General features: G+C 38.5%; 1 protein-coding gene across 1 annotated transcript; it reads left to right on the forward strand.

Moving 5' to 3' along the window:
* Positions 1–1,124: 1,124 nt before the first annotated feature.
* Positions 1,125–13,534, forward strand: map3k19 (mitogen-activated protein kinase kinase kinase 19). The gene is made up of 11 exons (XM_061724546.1): positions 1,125–1,231; positions 1,605–1,692; positions 3,737–3,862; positions 4,351–4,499; positions 4,593–4,627; positions 6,228–8,252; positions 9,355–9,447; positions 10,582–10,820; positions 10,924–11,176; positions 11,301–11,509; positions 12,291–13,534. The coding sequence occupies exons 2-11, from the start codon at positions 1,637–1,639 to the stop codon at positions 12,457–12,459; spliced, it is 3,354 nt and encodes a 1,117-aa protein (XP_061580530.1). The 5' UTR covers positions 1,125–1,231; positions 1,605–1,636; the 3' UTR covers positions 12,460–13,534.
* The last annotated feature ends 7,416 nt before the right edge of the window (positions 13,535–20,950 follow it).

The raw sequence follows: 20,950 nt of genomic DNA on the forward strand, positions 1-20,950 counted from the left end.
GAAAAGTAAGGAGCATATTAGCACACAGTTTGAAGACAACTCACGGTATTTAACTAAAAGCTGTATAGCCTTAAGGAAGTCACTTATCAATGAGGGTAATGGAGAAAAACATCTTCAGTGAGGGAGAATAAACATTGGACTCTGAAGCAATGTGACACGGTCATATGATCTAAAGAGTCCAAATTAAACCAAAGCAATTCTTCCACTGATATAAAATTTGAGGACAAAATGGTACGACTCTGGATGGAAATTAATGCTGTGATGTTGCATGAAACCTATTGAAATTAAGCCACAATGAATGCATTTCATAATTAAAGCTAAATGTGGCAAAACTGAACGCTGGAGCATAACTTTTATTTTGGTCAGGCCAGGTTTTATGGACCTGTACTGGTTGCTTTTATGCTTCGGTGTTTTTCACCTATTGTTAGTCAGGTCAGTTTCATCCTATGGATGTGTTGCTGCAACTGTGATAAGTGTGTATGATATGTGTGTGTTTCAGGTATATCACTGTGTTGTGGGTTCCCTCATAGAGAGAGAAGATGAGCCAGCAGCTGGCTAGCTGAAGAAAAGAACAGGTGGTTGATGGGAAATGCTGCTGTATATGCGCACATCAGACCTTTTCTGACACTCATCTCTAATGTGTGTGGAGTACATTTACAATAATACATACCATTTTTTTTTTTATATGAGCCATTATAAAAGTATTGTATAGTATTTACAATACTTTTTTTCTTACACTACAAATGAAATGCCATCAATCAGAGATCAATTTTGTATTTTTTCTTAATTTTCTTCATCTTCTGAGTTTAACTCTAACTTTTACTTCCTCAGCATTTGAGAGTTACAGAATAAGAAGACATTATTTAATTTATTCATAACTTTATTTATATTGTTGATATTCACCATCATTCCTAATGCAGTACTCAGCATGTGTCTTTCAGGATGTTCTACAGGCTCCAAGGTGTCCACGCAGCATGCACCACTCTAATCTCTTTCTACAGGGAGGGGGTAGAGGGAGGCGTGGTTGAATGGGAGGGGTCTTCCATACAGTACAAACCTCTCAGCCGAGAACTCTACCTGAATATCTTTAGCTTCAGCCACAAGGACATGTTTTACCTGCAGAAAAAAAGTATGCTAAAGTATCAGGGTTTTAGTCATAACTGGAAAGATTAAGATTTCATGAAAGAAGTCTCTCCGTGAGAGCAGAGGGGAACGGCAGGCTTAGAAACAGGTAATGCAAGTTAATTCACCTGACTTTTGGTGTGTTGTATATGGTTGTTGCATCCTTGTATATGTACTATTTTCTATTTAAAATGTGGCCTTCATATTGAAAATGTCATTGGCCAAAAAACCTAAATGGCTAGCAAGGTTTATCTTTATTGTTTTTTTGAGATCTAGAAATGCACCATGAACAGAAATTTCCAATAAGTGAATTTAATAATACTGTGAGTGGCATCTTTTATTTCCTATAGTTGGTGACACAGATATTTTTGCTCATCATCTCTTGACAAGCCATATGTATAACTTAAGTTCTAGGTAGGGTCCCATGTGAACAATAGAACTGTCTAAAGACTGGTGAGAGTGTGTTTGTGTGTCTGATGCAGATAAGGGGAGCCCCATCTGTTTCCAGAACGCCATGGAAACACTGGGAGACTTCAGGCGAGCCGGCCAGGACATGAAGAGAGGAAGCAGGTGGGCATGGAGAAAACATACTCAAAATGTTATAGATAGATAGATAGATAGATAGATAGATTTATTATAGTACCCTTGGGTAAATTTGGTTCACAGTGAGTGCCTCCTCATACAATATAAAACCATACACTCAACAACACAGGATAAGATAAAGTGACAACAGTGCTTTGGCTAAAAGAACAAAGAACAAGAAGGACGGCCCCAAGATAAGAATCAAAATAAGTTAAAACATCAGTAGAAAAAAACACTAAAATATTAAAACCAAGCAAAAGGATAAAAAATGTGTCTTTTCATAAAAACAAGATAAAGGAAACAATACAAAACATAAATACAAAGTTATGTTGCAGTTCCCTCACTTATTAATGGCACTGATGGCTGCTGGTACAAAGCTATTTTTATAACGTTTCATTTTGCAAGCAGGTACCCTGAACCTCCGACCTGATGGGAGCAGCTGAAACTCACATTTAAGAGGGTGGGAGTTGTCTTTTAAAATGGAGCCAGCTATCCTCTGTGACTGTTTAGAAAACAGGGTTTCTGGCTGAAGCTGAGACTCACCTATCAGCTTGCTCGACCATTTCACAATTTGGTTTAAACAGTTTTTGTTTTTAAGGGACGCATTTCCAAACCATGAAGCAAGACAGAAAGATAAAACCGATTCTATAAAAGCACGATAAAACAAGATCAGCATGGTCCTGGAAATGTTAAAAGAAGACAGTTTTCTCAAACAAAACAGGCGCTGGCGTCCCTTTTTGTACACAGCTTGACAGTTTTCCTCAAAGTTCAGTTTGTTGTCGATGACAGTTCCCAGATATTTGTATGTGCTGACACACTCCACTGTCTGACCCTTTAAAACTGTAACCTCTTGGTTGGGAGCACTGTTTTTACGAAAGTCAATGATCATGTCTTTTGTTTTAGAAATATTCATTTGAAGAAAAGAAGTATTTTAATATCTGTAAACACATCTGTTCATATGTTACTATAAACAGTTGCTACACACAAACATTCTGTGTGTAGAGTTAACGCTATGCCCCTATCAACACCCTCTAACACAAAGACCCTTGTATACACTGTATACTTCCCCCAAGCTGGTCAGCACAGGCCCCTTCCCTTTACACCAGCAGTAGAAAGTACCGGATCTGGTTACACTCACAGACCTGTACACATGCACCTGTCACCGTGTCCAGAGGACAATCTGTTCTGTCCAAACAGGTTGGAAACACAGACACGGGGGGAGAGAGGGCTTTGGTGAATCAACCTATTGTCTCCTGTGAGTACCTCTCACAACTGAATCAAGTCCAAATTCTCGGAAGAGAATAAAGGTCTTTGAACTCTTCTGTAATTACGTAGAATCAGCTCCCAGAAACAGGTAGAGATGTCATTGAGTGAGTCCTCACATGTTTGGAAAAAGGAAACAAAAGTTAGTCAATATTGACCTACGGAAGAGTATTAGGGCCACTTAAAAAAAATAAAAAGAATTCTGAGAAAAAAGTCAGAATTCTAGGCCACTAAAAAAAAATAATAATAATAATTCTGAGAAAAAAGTCAGAATTCTGAGAAAAAAGTCAGAATTCTGACTTTAATCTCAGAATTCTGAGAAAAAAGTCAGAATTCTGAGATTAAAGTCAGAATTCTGACTTTTTTCTCAGAATTCTGACTTTAATCTCAGAATTCTGAGAAAAAAGTCAGAATTCTAGGCCACTAAAAAAAAATAATAATAATTCTGAGAAAAAAGTCAGAATTCTGAGAAAAAAGTCAGAATTCTGACTTTTTTCTCAGAATTCTGACTTTTTTCTCAGAATTCTGAGATTAAAGTCAGAATTCTGACTTTTTTCTCAGAATTCTGACTTTAATCTCAGAATTCTGACTTTTTTCTCAGAATTCTGACTTTTTTCTCAGAATTCTTTTTATTTTTTTTAAGTGGCCCTAATACTCTTCCGTATTGACCAATGTTGTAGTCTAAGTAATTATTATTTTTTTGGTTTTCAGTTCAACCCCAACAACATACATATTGTCTCTGTGCGTATTGTATTTTTGTTTTTGTCAGAGGTTTGTGCCTGCCCAGGTTGTGCAGTAATAACAGGCACTGGGGTGATGCTGAAGCTGAAGCTGCTCTGTCATCGGGCTTTCTGAGTCCCAGGAGCCCCTGCCGGCCCGTACCACCCACACAAAGGTACATACACATGTTCAAGTCATCATTTGAGGGATTTATATGACTTAAGTGAGATCAGTCAGTCCACAACAGCCATTTTGGTCCCCCAGTTTGTTCCTTTAGTTCTGATCACCTACTGTATAAAAAGCAAACAAACAAACTGACAAGATATCTAGATTTTTACTTCATGAATCGTCTAATCAAAAAAAAGGTCTAAACCTCTATAAAATGCAAAACTTGAATGTCAAAAGTAAAATATGTTAAGCAGTTACTTATTTAAAATAAATTCATGACATTTTATTATCTTTAGTCATTATTGTCAAAGAATAGCACTATTGTATTCATTTTTTACCAACAAAGTGATCTGTGACCTATATATACATATAAGGTACAAACCAAAAGTTTGAACACACTTCACCATTTGTTTGAATGAGAAGGTGTGTCCAAACCTTTGGTCTGTACTGTATATATATATCATTTTATTTTTTTTTCAATACTGTACTTCATAGACGGAGTACGAAAGGTTTGGCTGCTGCTTCATCACATCCTCACGATCTGCTGTCAGTGCCCAGCCAGTTCTGCCAATCTGCCCTCAGCATCATGCAACCACTACCGTGTTCCAACAATAGGTTACTGAACAGAAATCACATTCAGACCCGTAAGTAGAGTTTGTGTGCTTGGATATCTGTGATGCACTTAGCTGAAGGTGCTGAATGATGGTTGTAAATGTCTAATGCTTTCTTATCCCTAGGAAAGGGCCCTCAAAAAGATCGAAATGGAAAAAAGGTGAGTTTAAAACACAACATACTGTATACATTTAAGTCCAGCAGTCTTTGAACACTGACAGAAGTTTTGTATGATTTTATTTTTATACACCACCACAATGAATCAAAGTTTATAATGGAAATGGGAGTATTTTGCTCAAATTGCTGTAATTTCTAAATGGTAGATGTGTTAAATTGTGATTTTATACTTTGAACACACCTTTAGTGTTTTATTTCAAATCCATTCCAGTGGTGTATAAATACAAAATCCTAAAAACTCTGTCGTTGTCCAAATAGTTGTATAGTATATTATCAGCTTCACATGTTTGCTCGGTCGTTCTTGCATTAATCTTACATTTAAACCATCCACATGATTAATTTGTGCATGTAAAACAGCTGGACCAGAAAATATGAATTAATGCTGAAATCAGTGGTTTTCTTTATTCATTTGCCAAAAGGTGGATATTCTTTTTCTGAACTCATTCTGTGATATATCTGGTTTGAGGCTTAGGCCCATTGTCCTCCTACAGCACCCAATTCCTACTCAGGTCCAGCTGGTCAACATGTTTCTCTGGGATATTTTGGCAAACTCTGGAATTTGTTTTGGCATCAATGATGATCATTATTCCAGGGTATGAGGAGGTGAAACGAGCTCTATCCTGATGTTGCCTCTGCCATACTCCTTGGTGTTTAGATGTTGAGTACATGTACCCTTTTAGTAGCATTCATAGAGAATGTGAACTTCCCCACTGAGGGATGAATAAAGGAATATCTAATCTAATCTAGGAATGGGTGATATTTTACCGTTCACGATAAACCGTCAAAAAAATTCCCCACGGTAAGAATTTGTCATCTCGCGATAAAAATGATAAATTGAGGAAATGAGCCAGAAAGAAAGAAAGAAAGAAAGAAAGAAAGAAAGAAAGAAAGAAAGAAAGAAATGAGCCTGAAAGAAGGAAAGAAAGAAAGAAAGAAATGAGCCTGAAAGAAAGAAAGAAAGAAAGAAAGAAAGAAAGAAAGAAAGAAAGAAGGAAAGAAAGAAAGAAAGAAAGAAAGAAAGAAATGAGCCTGAAAGAAAGAAAGAAAGAAAGAAAGAAAGAAAGAAAGAAAGAAAGAAAGAAAGAAAGAAAGAAAGAAAGAAATGAGCCTGAAAGAAGGAAAGAAAGAAAGAAAGAAAGAAATGAGCCTGAAAGAAAGAAAGAAAGAAGGAAAGAAAGAAAGAAAGAAAAAAGAAAGAAAGAAATGAGCCTGAAAGAAAGAAAAGAAAGAAAGAAAGAAATGAGCCTGAAAGAAGGAAAGAAAGAAAGAAATGAGCCTGAAAGAAAGAAAGAAAGAAAGAAAGAAGGAAAGAAAGAAAGAAAGAAAGAAAGAAAGAAAGAAAGAAAGAAAGAAAGAAAGAAAGAAAGAAAGAAAGAAAGAAAGAAAGAAAGAAAAAGTATTTTTTTATTGTCATTTTTATCGTTATCGGGATAAATGCCAGAAATTATCGTGATACATTTTTTAGTCCATACCGCCCATCCCTAATCTAATCTAATCTAATAGAGCTGAGTATTCTTTCTTAACAATCAAACTTGTGTATATTGCATCATTCATAACCATTAAATAATTGGTTCTTGTTATAGGGCATCTTGCCAGCTTTGCACTCCCCAACATCAAAGCTTTTGGCCCCCCTGCATGGCCAGCCTCGGGGCAGCACAGCTCTGCCCCTGCTAAAGCAACATCCTCCCCTCAGGCCCATTGTTGAGAGCCCACTTTGGACCAGAACCCCTCTGAGGAGAGAGAGGCTCTCCTGCGGGAGCTCAGGCCCCACCAAGCCCAGCAGTGAGGACAGTGGCTCCAACAGCAGCGGCAGCACCCACAGCTCCATCAGCCTGGAGGATGAAATCAATGGCAGAGACGTACATTACACTGCTCATGAAGATAGAAATCTAAAGTTCTTTTGGGATGACCATTTGCAGCATTCAAGGGACGGGAAGACTTTTCAAGTTCAGCCAAGGACTGATCATGTTTCATTGGTCCACAAATCCAAATATAACCGGGAAGAAGGCCTTATCAATCATACACATCATCTTCCTCATACTGAAAAAGCAAAGAGATTTTACTGTGAAGAAACGTACAGGAGTTATATAAAAGAATCAGCTGACAATGAGCCCTCAAGACCATTTGATTATGATCAAAAAGGAGATGCTATAACACCTGAACATTTTCTCAACGACAAGACACCTGCCCCCTCTGTGTTTAGTGCAGATAATAATGACACTGGCTGTGCTACACAATCTGACACTGAGATAAGTCATGGAAATGTATTTGACATAAATGATGTCAGTGGTTGTGCAGCTCTTCGCCCTGAAAGAGATTACAGAAGCAGACTGCAGCACGTAAAAGAGACACAAACGACGGAAAATGTTTGCTGCGTAAATAAAACCAAAGGAAACAAGCCAACTGATTGCAGCACAACAGATGTAAAGTTAAGCACCGGCACGGCTGTGAGGAAAAATACTGTCGCTCCCAAGAGAGACAAGAAGATGTTCAACGCCTTAAAACCTGCTGTGAGCACAGTGAGGAGAACTGGCATGGATTGTGAGCCGAAAGCAAATAATCAAACTTGCCAGTCCTTCAGAACTACAGACTGGAATAAGTTTAAAAGCAAGCAGACATACTCACCGGCACCAAGTAAGAAGGATTGTGATATCCCGCAGAACAACCAAGACAAACTCAACAGCAGAACTCAACAGCACGCTCCAAACGTGGAGCTAAAGAGGACGCAGCCACTGACAAAACCATGTTTAAATAATAAAACAATGATATCTAAATCTGCTGTTGATTTCATCTCCTACAAAGACATGTTTCAGCAGATGCAGAGTGGTGATGAAGGACCTGCCATCTATGAGATGTTTGCAGGTCCTGTTTTTGAAAACCTCAGGGTTTCTAGGTCATCTGAACATGTTAAAGTAAGACAGATGGAAAGTGGTCCAACTAAGAAAGTCAAACAGAGGCTTTTGAAAACAGTACAGAATAAACTGAGGGGAAACCCAGACGAGACTGCAGCTGTTTCAGGAAAAAGCAAGGTCAAACCAGCGCCATCGAGAGTGAAACTCCCCCCAACCGAGGTACCAAAGAAGGCTATTGACGGAACAGGTAGTCGTAAAATAGGAGCAGAGTCAGTTCCTGGCAAGGATGTCGAAGCTACCAATGACTGTGTTGAGAAAAAAAGAGATGATCACGTTTCATCAACCATAGAAGAGACTCCATCTAATTATGGGGTTGAAACACTAAAATCCAATTACAAAACTCTCATTTCACAAAAAACTGCTTCTCGTTCTGAAAATGATGTTCACAAGCATGAAATAACTGTAAACACATCAGTGGGAAACTCGCCCGAGCAAGTTCCAGAGCCTGCATCCCCATCAAGCCCTACTCAGCCACAGATCAACACATTGTCTTCAAGCAGCTGCCACTCCATCCAGCAGTTTGCGGATGAGGCGGGGGTTGGACCGTCTACGGAGGACCTTCTGCAGTGTCTGGCAGATGAGCTCATCTCGTTGGATGAGAAAGATGTTTCTATACGTTCTGAAAACCCAGAGCAGAGTAAAAAGGAGTTCAGCAGAGAAGAAGAACCCAGATCAGGACAAAATATATTTATTGAGGTAAACTCTGTAACCTGAGGAAATGTGGTCCTTATCGTAGAAAAAAGTTTTATAATTACTTTTAAAGTGACTCATTGTCAGAATTGTGAAAAAAATTAAGCTCAAGGAGCTTCTGAAAAGAATCTAAAGGGGTTCCAAAGTCTGATATTTTGAAGATATTTATATTTTTCACACCTTACCATTGTTTACTTCAGACTCCTTTAGTTATCATAGTTCAAACTGAATAGACCACGGATCGGCAACCCGCGGCTCTAGAGCCGCATGCGGCTCTTTAGCGCCGCCCTAGTGGCTCCTGGAGCTTTTTCAAAAATGTTTGACCTTTTTTTTCCTTTTTTTCTTCTTCTTTTTCTTTTTTTTCTTCCTGTTTCCTTTCCTTTGTAATCTCAACATTTCAACTTTTTTCTCGAAATTTTGACTTTTCCTCGAAATTTTGACTTTTTTCTCGAAATTTTGACTTTTTCCTCAACATTTCGACTTTTTTCTCGAGATTGTACTTCAACATTAATCTCGACATTTCAACTTTTTTCTCGACATTTCGACTTTTTTCTCAACATTTTGACTTTTTTCTCGAAGTGCATAATGAAAAAAAAAATCTTCCCCTAGTTATAACTAATATAGCTACATGCAGCATGTGTTGCCTTCATTCTAAGGCTTATAAAAGACTTTTCATTTTTTGCGGCTCCAGACATATTTGTTTTTTGCATTTTTGGTCCAATATGGCTCTTTCAACATTTTGGGTTGCCGACCCCTGGAATAGACTAACTCATTCTAGTATTTCATAACACCAAAAGGTGCTTTTTACTATATACATGAATGTTATATTCACCGCTAGACACTTCTTTTCTTGTTATCTGGGTTTTATTACGGCGTATTTCTCTGATTTTACACATCAACAACTTATTGCAACTGTTTTTAATTACAACCTCATGTGTGACTGAGAAGTAAGACTTTTAATAAGCGGTTATTTAATTTCAACTAATGTCAATACCTGCCAAAAAATGGATAGGAAATATGTGGAAGATCTTAGGCCGGTACATCACTTTATTCTGCATGGTTGCTCTCCGCTGCTTAAACAACCGTCTACTACTACTTTTCATTGCAGGTTTCTCCAATAGACAGCAGAGCTCTCCTCGGCTCTGAGTTGGCTCTCACCTGGACAAAAGGTGAAGTCCTCGGCAGGGGTGCATACGGAACAGTAAGCATGTTATTATTTGATAGCAGAATAAAATAACCCACATGTAGTGCTCTCCATTAATCACAGGGATTGTCATGTCAGAGTGACTCCCATGGTATTTTTCTGTAATATTTGTAAAAGTGAATCTTCAGGATCCGATCTTCATGCTTGAATCTTTAATTCTGCCCCCTGGGAATCAGTTAATACAGCAAAAGCAAAATAATTGTTTGCATCGAAGAGGAAAATAATTAGGATGGCCAGCCAATTAGGCATGGGGCGATATACGATATTATCGTATATCGCGATAAAAAACGGCCGCGATAACGTTATCGTGGGGTACTGTAATTATCGCCAAATCTTTTTTTTTTTTTTTATTTATTTATTTTTTTTTGGTCACACAAGGCTACCAGCCAGGTAGAAGCCAGTGTTATTTTTTTCATGTATTTTATTATTATTATTTATTATTATTATTTATTTAATATTTTTTCAGAGAGTAGTACAATCCGTGTGCATTTGACTACTGTGGCACTTTATTTTCACTCAATCTTTGTGTTGGCCATGCAGCTTTTGTTTTGTATACTACAGAGCAGTGCCTTTATTTTATTATTTTTCCAGAGAGCCGTACTAAGTAGCAGGCAGCCAGCCACTGTTAAAGTTTCAGAGAGTAATACAATCAGTGTGCATTTGGCTCTACTTTGTCACTTTATTTCTATTTGTCACTTATTTCTTTCGACTCTCAGGGAAGTATTTTCTTACAAAAAAAGAAAGTTCAAATAAGTACCGGTACCGGTACTATAGTTTACACTTTGTAATGCATAACATTTACAGTACACTATTTGTTCTCTACCTCAAGTGTCACTGTGTTGAGAATGATTTGAGAATAAATGTTCTGAAGGAACCAGTGGATCCACGGTTAGTGTTTTTCCTTGCATTTTAAGAATTTTATAAGCGACGCGCTAATATCGTGATAATATCGTAATCGTGATATTTTTGTCCACTAATATCATGATATGAAATTTTCATATCGTCCCATGCCTACAGCCAATGCAACTTTCACTGCCACGTCTGAATGAAGCATTAAGAATCACTGGTGTCTGAATGAGTCCCTATCATCATTTTACAACAGTACAACACTGAGTGCAGCTGTTTCACCAGGTGCACTGCGGCCTGACCAGTCAAGGCCAGCTGATTGCTGTGAAGCAGGTGAGTCTGGATTCCTCGGACCCGGATGTTGCAAAGAAAGAGTACTATCGTCTTCAGGGGGAGGTGGAGTTGCTGAAAACCCTTGAACACATCAATATTGTTAGTTTCCTGGGAACTTCGCTTTATCAGCATGCAGTTTCTATCTTCATGGAGTACATACCAGGTGGATCCATCGCTAGCATCATTCACAGGTTAAAACCACATCATATGATGTGTCTTTTGAAATGATTTAAAAAATAACCATAATGTTTAGCATGGGTGCTTCCATTATACATTGTTCTCATCTGTCTTTAGGTTTGGTCCGCTGCCAGAGAAAGTCCTGGCCCTATACACACACCAGATCCTTGAAGGAGTGGCCTACCTGCATCTGAACAGGGTGATTCATCGAGACTTGAAGGGAAACAATGTTATGCTGATGCCGAATGGTGTAATTAAGCTTATAGACTTTGGCTGTGCCCGGCGTCTAAGTTGTTTAAACTACACAGTTTGTAACAGCGGAGAGCTCCTCAAGTCTGTCCACGGCACACCTTACTGGATGGCACCAGAGGTAGCGTAGGGCAGAGCATGCTTTTATACTCTAATTGACATTTGTATTACTAGTCCTGTGATACTCTTTGCTCCCCTTTATTTGTTGTCTATTTTTTTTTCTTTCCAACTTTGTCCCTCTTTAGGTTATCAGCAAGTCAGGATATGGTATGAAGTCAGATATATGGAGTGTTGGTTGCACAGTGTTTGAAATGGCTACGGGGAAACCGCCACTTGCACACATGGATAAGATGGCTGCTTTGTTCTACATTGGGGCTCAGAGAGGAGTGATGCCGTCTTTACCCGCCGGATTCTCAGAGAGTGCCAAGGACTTTGTGAATATCTGCTTGACCAGGTGGGCCATTAATGGTAAAATGTTGATTTATATGAGTTAGGGCTGGGCGATATGGACCAAAAGTCATATCTCGATATTTTCTAGCTAAATGGCGATACTCGATATATATCTCGATATTTTTTCTGTGCCTTAATTGGGGTTTCCCCCAAAGCATTATAGCATAGCATCTCTGTTAGCTTCATTTTTTTCTGAGGCAAACCCTTAAAAAAACAGTCAGTTTTAATACAAAGCCTCGTGCCAAATGTCACACAGGTACATTTATTAACAGAGGTCTGCACAATATCAAAATGTATAAAACAAATGAAATAAAAATAAACTGCCTGCATATATAGAATAAAAGTGCTTCTTGAATAAAATAAAACAAATATCCCTTTCCTGCATAACAATTAAATTAAAATACACTGTGCAATTAATACAATGTAGACAGTAACAGGCAGACTTTTCCACTGAGGTTAACAGTTGTGCAAATAACAAAACATTTGTGCAAATCTCAAATAAAACATTCAAGTCAATTTGTCACAAAATAAGCTATATCAAAATCATTAAAAAAAAAAAAAAAGTAAAATTAAAATCGATATAAACGATATTGTCTCGTACCATATCGTGTTTGAAAATATATCGATATATATTAAAATCTCGATATATCGCCCAGCCCTAATATGAGTGAATAACATGAAAGTATGTACAGCTTACAAGTGAGTGAGACATCGCTCAGTAAATCCCTTTCTGTTCAGAGACATGTTTAGTTTCTTAATTTGTATTCATCTTCTCCCACCCCTAGTGACCAGAGACTACGGCCGCCTGCTGACCGTCTACTGAAGCATTCATTCTTTCCTAAAAATGACACGAACAGGGACTCCCTGGAAAAACAGAGAAAGAAGTGTTGTGGTCAACATGTATATTCTAAGATAGATGTTCTTGAGTTCAGAACATCTTCAGATCAGGTTTGATAGATATGGCAAAAAAAATAAAAATGCCTGTAATTCGTACATTTAATCTAATTGAACCCAAAATAGCTGATGGATGTTCCTCAAAGAAAGATTGGAAGGGATATACAGCGTTCCCCAGTCCAGATCCTCGATTGCCACTGCCCTGTACTAAGAAACACTGAATGTACACATTCCTCATATAACCCATCAACTATATTAAATCATTCCAGGAATCTGGAGGAACTTTAGTGCTTCAATGGCAAGTGAACAAGTCTAAGCTGGACCCCAAAGTTTTCTGGTCTCTTAGATGGCACTGTATAAGGAACCATCATTCATCAACAGCTAATATTACCATGTGAATAAGGGATTAGTGTGAGAAATATGTCAGGGTTCTGAGGTGTATTAGATAGACTATGACACAGTCGATATGTGCCTTGTGGTCTGATGAGATTGCAGATCTTTTTTTCAAAGAAATTACACATATGTGGCTCCAGAAAGAAGAAAAGGACCATCTCAAAAAGAATCTAAAAACCAGGCGGTGTGATGGCAAGGGGTTGCATTGGCCCCTACTTCTGTGATGACAGCATTAATGTAAAAAGAGCACAACAGAATAAGGGCCACCTTCAAGATCACATCTCATTCATAGATGTCCGTGCATGCCGGACATATTGAAACAGCGTCGCTGAGAGAGAAGAGAGTACAAGTGCTGGACCGGCCTGTCCGCAGTCCTGACCGGTCTACAAGAGAGACTCTGGAGGACTTTAAGATGAAAAGTACAATGTTGACAGTTTCTCACTGTGCCACACCTTCAGACATTTTGCAGGAAAACTTGGACAAAAAAACAACTGATACTTTTCATCACTCAGAAACTCCCTTCAAATGTTGAAAGAAAGAGAGATGACATTACAATCATAAAAGCTGGCCTGAAATGCAAAAATGTATGTATATTAACAGATGAAATGATGATGATGATGATGATGATGATGATGATGATGATGATGATGATGATGATAGACATGAAACAATCTTGGGTTTATACTGTCAGCAAAGATTAATCAAGAATCAATCCAATAGAAGCATATTTTATTCATAAACTTTGAGCTCCAAGAAACAGATTTATGCTGCAAATTTTGATTGCACGCATGCAAACTGTGTTTAGCAGATGTAATTTCACTAGATGCAGGCGCAAACTCAACAGTGGAGAGCAAAGAGCTGTTGCCAAAGCACAAACCTTCCACTGGGTAGAGCCAAAGCCCTCTCAGGGCTCAGGTCTGCCTGCTTGGAGCCAGTTCTGCCCACTGGTGGGTCAGGATTTTGAGACCTTGGGGGCGAAAACTAGGGAGGCGAAAGTTCTCTTCGTGGTCATAAGGAGACCACGTACTGCCCAGTCGCTTCCGCTGTTTTTAATGACGTTGGTAAGTGTTGAATTTTTATTCTCCAGGTCTGAAAGTCTGGGCCAGACTCTACCGCTAGAGCAAAGCATGTGTTCTTGGTAAACAAAAAGCAAGCTACTGCTGTCAATTTATGTACATATAAGACCACTCGCCAAAAGTTACAGTTGTTAATTTCTGATCATTTGTCATTAAAACAACTTAATGCTGGCTAGCATTAGCAGCGTTGCAGAATTAGCTTCATTTGTTCTTAATGTGAACTAAGTGCACATGTAGCTGTGTTTTAGGATTAGTTACATGCTGCTGTCTGTCATTGATCTTCAACTCTTCACCCTCAAATCCCTACAGCTTCCATGCAGCCGCCACGTCTTCCCATGTTGTTCAGGTTTATTTGAGCGAGTTAGTTTGAGTTGTTCTTTTCCGATTTTTTTTAACATCCTCTGCTCAGCAGCTCACCTGCACTGACGAGCTTTAGTGAAAATGAAATGAGCTACAATGAAACACTGAATCCTCCAAAAGCAGCTACCCGTGCCTCTCTGAGCAAATAACCTACTAATTTCTTATTTTATAACCAATAAATCTTTTATCTTCTCTCAATTTTGTGTGTGTTCTTTTGGGGTTAGAACAGTAATAGTCCTAACATTGTGGTGTATATACAGTGTGTGTGTATATAGATATAAACCTGCAACTAGGGTTGCCACCCGTCCCGTAAAATACGGAATTGTCCTTTATTTGAGAAAAAAATGTTGCGTCCCGTAATGAACTAATACGGGACACGATTTGTACCGTATTTTCCTTAACTTTTACACCATATTCTAGTTGAATTATTGAAATAAATTAACTTTTACACCATATTCTAGTTGAATTATTGAAATAAATTAACCTTTACACCATATTCTAGTTGAATTATTGAAATAAATTAACCTTTACACCATATTCTAGTTGAATTATTGAAATAAATTAACTTTTACACCATATTCTAGTTGAATTATTGAAATAAGTTAACTTTTACACCATATTCTAGTTGAATTATTGAAATAAATTAACTTTTACACCATATTCTAGTTGAATTATTGAAATAAGTTAACTTTTAGACCATATTCTAGTTGAATTATTGAAATAAATTAACTTTTACACCATATTCTAGTTGAATTATTGAAATAAATTAACCTTTACACCATATTCTAGTTGAATTATTGAAATAAATTAACTTTTACTCCATATTCTAGTTGAATTATTGAAATAAATTAACTTTTACACCATATTCTAGTTGAATTATTGAAATAAATTAACTTTTACACCATATTCTTCACCTGTAGGCTATATTATACATCTGGGCTGATGTGGACATACTAGCATAGGAGGATATTTCAGCTGCTAGTATGGCTGTCTGTCTGTACAGTCATGCAAGTTCAATGCTATTAAAGCACTTTAAACTTTAAATCAAAGCATTTTGTTTTTTCATATAAAATAAACACATTTTTATTTTAGTTTAGAAGTTTTGGGGCTTTTTTTTTGGCTCCTGCGCTGCTGAAATCAGGGCGTCCCTTATTTCTATTTCTGAAAGGTGGCAACCCTACCTGCAACACACTCTCTAGAGATTAAATGATACTAAAGCAGCATGATACCGCTCTCATTTATGTAAGATAGACCTGATGAGTTTATATAACATGACTTGGCTTCTGACATCATTCATTTTTTTTAATCATACCTTTCACTGCCAAAATAACTGATATAGTTAAGATCCGCTGGACATTTTTTTTTCATTACATTGTGATAAAATAATGAATACAACTATCTTTACTTGTCAGTATATTTTTCACCAAACGCAGAGACTGCCATTTTTCCAGCACTCAGGGAGCAGTTGGGGCAGTTTAAGGGCCTTGCACAGGGGCCCACAGCGGTTCAGATGTGCTGCCAGCCTGGAGACTTGAACCTGGGTCTTCCAGGCCAAAGCCAGTAGGCTAACATGAATACGATGCTGCCAGTGGAACAACAGACTCAACTAGGGTTGCCACCCGTGCCGTAAAATACGGAATTGTCCTTTTTTTGAGAAAAAAATGTTGCGTCCCGTATTTAACTAATACGGGACGCGATTTGTACCGTATTTTCATTAACTTTTACACCATATTCTATTTGAATTATTGAAATAAATTAACCTTTACACCAAATTCTAGTTGAATTATTGAAATAAGTAACTTACACCATATTCTAGTTGAATTATTGAAATAAATTTACTTTTACACCATATTCTAGTTGAATTATTGAAATAAATTTACTTTTACACCATATTCTAGTTGAATTATTGAAATAAATTAACTTTTACACCATATTCTAGTTGAATTATTGAAATAAATTAACTTTTACACCATATTCTAGTTGAATTATTGAAATAAGTTAACTTTTACACCATATTCTAGTTGAATTATTGAAATAAATTTACTTTTACACCATATTCTAGTTGAATTATTGAAATAAGTTAACTTTTACACCATATTCTAGTTGAATTATTGAAATAAATTAACTTTTACACCATATTCTTCACCTGTAGGCTATATTACATCTGGGCTGATGTGGACATACGTAGCATAGGAGGCTATTTCAGTTGCTAGTACGGTTGGCTGTCTGTACAGTCATGAAAGTTCAATGCTATTAAAGCACTTTAAACTTTAAATCAAAGCATTTTGTTTTTTCATATAAAATAAACACATTTTTATTCAGTTTAGAAGTTTAGGGGCTTTTTTTTGGCTCCTGCGCTGCTGAAATCAGGGCGTCCCTTATTTCTATTTCTGAAAGGTGGCAACCCTAGACTCAACATACTACTTTACTGACATGAATAACCAGTAGCATATGCTTCTCTCAAAGATTAAGTCAAAGTACACACGGCCAGTACAGTGAAACTGCGAATGGCTCATTAAATCCCTTATGAGAGCTGTCTTTCGTCCTGACAGATCCACAGATAACACTCTGGAGAGTTTTAAAATAAAAAATACAACATTGACAATCTCTTAGCTAGTTGTACTCGCTGTATAGAAGTGACTCAGGCAGCTTCAATTATTCAAGTCCAGAGAGGTGATGGTGGGTCTGGTCTTATTAGTATATGACCGATCACATGAGGGCCTCGTCTTCACCCTCAAAGTATCAACACTGTCCCCTAATCTGCCTCCAAAGGGTCAGTAAAATGAGCTCTGAGCAAACAGATCAGAGCATCCAGAGAGATTTGTCTCCACCAAGTGGGGGTTTTGTGTTCTGGCAACAGGTTCTTTGTTTTTTGCTCTTTATTATTGCATTTGTACAGAGACCCTTACATGGGTAGATTGTTTTCTTTTGCATTCACTCACAACAAGGTGGCAGGTCATGCAGCCCTGTCGTCCTAGTGACCCCCAGGACTACTAGCCGGGTGGTCTGAGTAGTCTTGGGGACAACTGTGCCCGCTTAGTTTTAGTACTCTTTCGAATGTCTCAAACTGACATGGACCCCGTACCTAGTATCTGCAACCACAGTTGGGATATCCTTGTATTGCAGACTGATCTCAAAATAAAACTCTATAAACCTATAACTCTATAAACCCCGAGGATGTGGATGCTTTATTATTGTGTCCACGGTGCCGCATGAATTTACGGGTCAATCTACGCTCCCACCCTCACCTATCGTCATGAACTTTGGGTAGTGACCGAAAGGACAAGATCGAGGGTACAAGTGGCCGAGATGAGTTTCCCCTGCAGGGTGGCTGGACGCTCCCTTCGAGATAGGGTGAGGAGTTCGGTCACCCGGGAGGAGCTCGGAGTCGAGCTGCTGCTCCTTCACATTGAGAGGAGTCAGCTGAGGTTGGGCCGGAGCTTCGGGAGCTGTGTGCTGGCCTGCGGTCCCCACCCCCGGTCATCCCGTTGCTGCTTCCACCTGCCTGCTGTGCTGTTGCCGTCCCTGACCCACCAGTCTGGCCCTCGGCAGGAGGGTCCCCCCTGATGAGCCTGGTCCTGCTCAAGGTTTCTTCCCTCCTAAAGGGGAGTTTTTCCTTGCCACTGTTTGGCTTAAGGTTTTTCTCCCACTAGGGGAGTTTTTACCTGCCATTGTTTATGTAATAACTGCTCAGGGGTCATGTTCTGGGTATGGGTCTCTGTAAAGCGTCTAGAGACAACTCTGTTGTATTAGACGCTATATAAATAAAATTGAATTGAATTGAATAGAATTGAATTGAGGTGGCTTGGGCATCTGTACCGGATCCTCCTGGACACCTCCCTAGGGAGGTGTTCCGGGCATGTCCCACCGGTAGGAGACCCCGGGGAAGACCCAGGACACGCTGGAGAGACTGTCTCTCGGCTGGCCTGGGAACGCCTCGGACTCTCATCGGAAGAGCTGGAGGAAGAGTCTGGGGTGAAGGACCCCGTGACCTGGTTCCAGATAAATGGAAGAAGATGGATTGATGCCCATGAACTAACAAGTAAATATACCACATCATTATTGCAAGGTAACGCAAAACAAATAAATCTTCCCATATCTACTAAGGGGGTCCGTAAATTTGCACTTGTTGCTGGAGAAATGACACCAACACAGCAGCATGTAATCAAAATGTGCATGTGTAAATCTGCCTGTTGAAACTCAGGCTTTTTCAATGAAATGTGCAGGGACCAAAATTGGGGCCCTAAGCGAAATGTTATTTGGAAGCCCCCCGCCCCACACCCTCACGACTCTCCCCATCCCAAATGCATCATAGGTAGAAAATGACCGTATAACAACATGCCATTTGACAACCTTTAATAACAAATCTACTGTAAGTATAGATACAGTAATTTGACTGTATGAGTCAAATAAAATAAAAGATTCAACCTGAAATAAATATCAAATAAAAAACTTCAACCTGAAATAATAAATAAATATTAAAAACTTAAAACTGAAATAAATTAACAAATCTGAGTCACAAATAGCCATCAATAAGCCTAATCAACAAAAGAAAAGTTACCTCAATCCCCTACAAAAAATTGAAAGCCGGCCTCGGGGGTTTGAAATCAGAACTAAACATGCACGTGCCTTTTACAGGTGGACGTGTCTCTGTTTTCTGGATAACCAATACACTATATATCGGCTAAAATGTATAGCTTATATACGACCGACTGGTCATTTTACCACTCTTTTTCAAGAGGTGAATGCATAGGGGGTTAACAAGGCATTCAATAAATGTTCATCAGGGCCGCTGGAAAAACACAATTCACCAGTTTAGACAGAGACTGGAGACAGAGGTTCCCATCTAATGAGCGGCAGTTTAGGTATTTATGCTACAACATTTTATTTCAATAACATACCTACCTCAAGTGAAGCACGAGTTTCCTCATGTTTTGCCTTTTTTTCCTCTCTTGCTCGCTCCTGATTCGTGATGTCTTAAACAGCATATTGAAATGTCCCCTTCTGTAGCTCTGCAAGAGCCTGCCTGCATTTGCAGCCCTCTGATTGGTCAGATGTCGAGCCCCATCAAGCAGTAAAGCAAAAAAAAATATCCAAGCCAGAAATCTGGGAGTGGTTCTGGACTCAGACCTGAATTTTAACAGCCACATGAAGACAGTAGTGAAGTCAGCGTATTATCACCTAAAGAACATAAAAGATTAAAGGACTGATGTTTCAGCAAGACTCGGAAAAACTTGTCCACCCTTTTATCTTTAGTAAACTGGACGACTGTAACGCTGTTCTCACAGGTCTTCCTAAAAAAAAAATCCTTCAAAAAAGTTTATTAAAAGTTATTAAATTAGTCCAGAACGCTGTTGCCCGAGTCCTCACTAAGACCAAGAGAGTGGACCATATAACTCCAGTTCTTAGATCTTTACACTGGCTTCCTGTCTGTCACAGAATAGATGTTAAAATCCTGCTATTGGTTTATAAATCTCTGAACGGTCTAGGACCAAAATACATCTCTAATCTCCTGGTCCATGATGAACCAACCAGAACCCTTTGATCTCTTTTCTGAAGAAACGTGGTGAGTCAGAGACGGACAATGACTACATTTTTTGAGTATCTGCGGTTCTCTCGCAAGTGTATCCCACATCTGATCTTCTCTTATGCTTAAGTTGTCTGGTTATGAAAAAAATTGTAAAGGAGATGAGAGATAAACTAATTAACATGTTATACAAGCCACAATCCCGTCATTAAAGGAGGACATTGTCTGGTGATCTATTACCCATTCTTTGGTTGAAAAATTAGGTATTAAGTGTGTTCACAGAATTTTAAAGTAATGTATGATTAAGCTGAAAAGATTTCTTTGGTAAAAATGTTATAATTAAATGCACTTTTAAGATGATAAAAGTGAATGCATGTCAAATTATGTTACATGTTAAATCCACTTATAGAAAATGTTCCTCACCACCCGTTTCTGTAAACTGGTACCTGTGTTGTCCGTAGGCTATCAATATATAAAATGTAGCATTATAGCAAAATGGAGACCTTTTCTTACCCAGAAGCAACTTGTGCAAACAACATATACACTACCAAATATAGAGCTTGTTTTGTTACATGTAATGGTTCAACAGTTTTTAAATTATTAGATGATGCTGAGGAACATGTGGTTAGTCACCAAGTGCCTGTTTAACACTGCATATTATTGCTATGACTGTTATTTACGATGCAGGTGGCATGGGCTCGGCTAAAGTATATACAGTTTTAGGAACTTTTACCATTTCTTTTAATTCAATAAGTCCTGCTATTTGTTTCAACAACACCTGTTTAAGATTTACTCTGGTTTGGTCTCTTCGCAGTCATCTTCTATAATGACTAAGTCAAGTGTCCTGTCATGATGCTCGCTGCAGCTCTGAGTGAGCTTCATCATTATGTAGGATAGTGCAGTAAAATGATGCAGTTTTCCCAAACGACAACTGAGACGGGAATCCAAAGCTACATTGGCTGGTTTTAGCCTGAGGCAGACACAGGAAACAAAGCCAGATGAAACAGAGCATATTCCACATGAACTAAAGGGTTTTGTGCTGCTTGAAAAACGTGGGCATTGTTCTCCATCTCCCTGCTTCTCTAACAAGTCAAAACATGTTGCACATCTTCTACAGCCACATTAAATATGAACAACCAAAGATGTGGGCTATTTTTGGTTGTGATGGTGTGCTGCTGTTGGTAGTTAGCTAAAA

Source organism: Cololabis saira, chromosome 6 (genome assembly GCF_033807715.1).
Source record: "Cololabis saira isolate AMF1-May2022 chromosome 6, fColSai1.1, whole genome shotgun sequence".
NCBI classification, from domain to species: domain Eukaryota; kingdom Metazoa; phylum Chordata; class Actinopteri; order Beloniformes; family Belonidae; genus Cololabis; species Cololabis saira.

Coding starts and splice junctions, on each gene's coding strand:
- map3k19 (XM_061724546.1), top strand. CDS start 1,637: ATGGAAACACTGGGAGACTTCAGGCGAGCCGGCCAGGACATGAAGAGA. Junction 1,693..3,736: donor GACATGAAGAGAGGAAGCAG/GTGGGCATGGAG, acceptor TGTTTTTGTCAG/AGGTTTGTGCCTGCCCAGGT. Junction 4,628..6,227: donor AAGATCGAAATGGAAAAAAG/GTGAGTTTAAAA, acceptor TTCTTGTTATAG/GGCATCTTGCCAGCTTTGCA.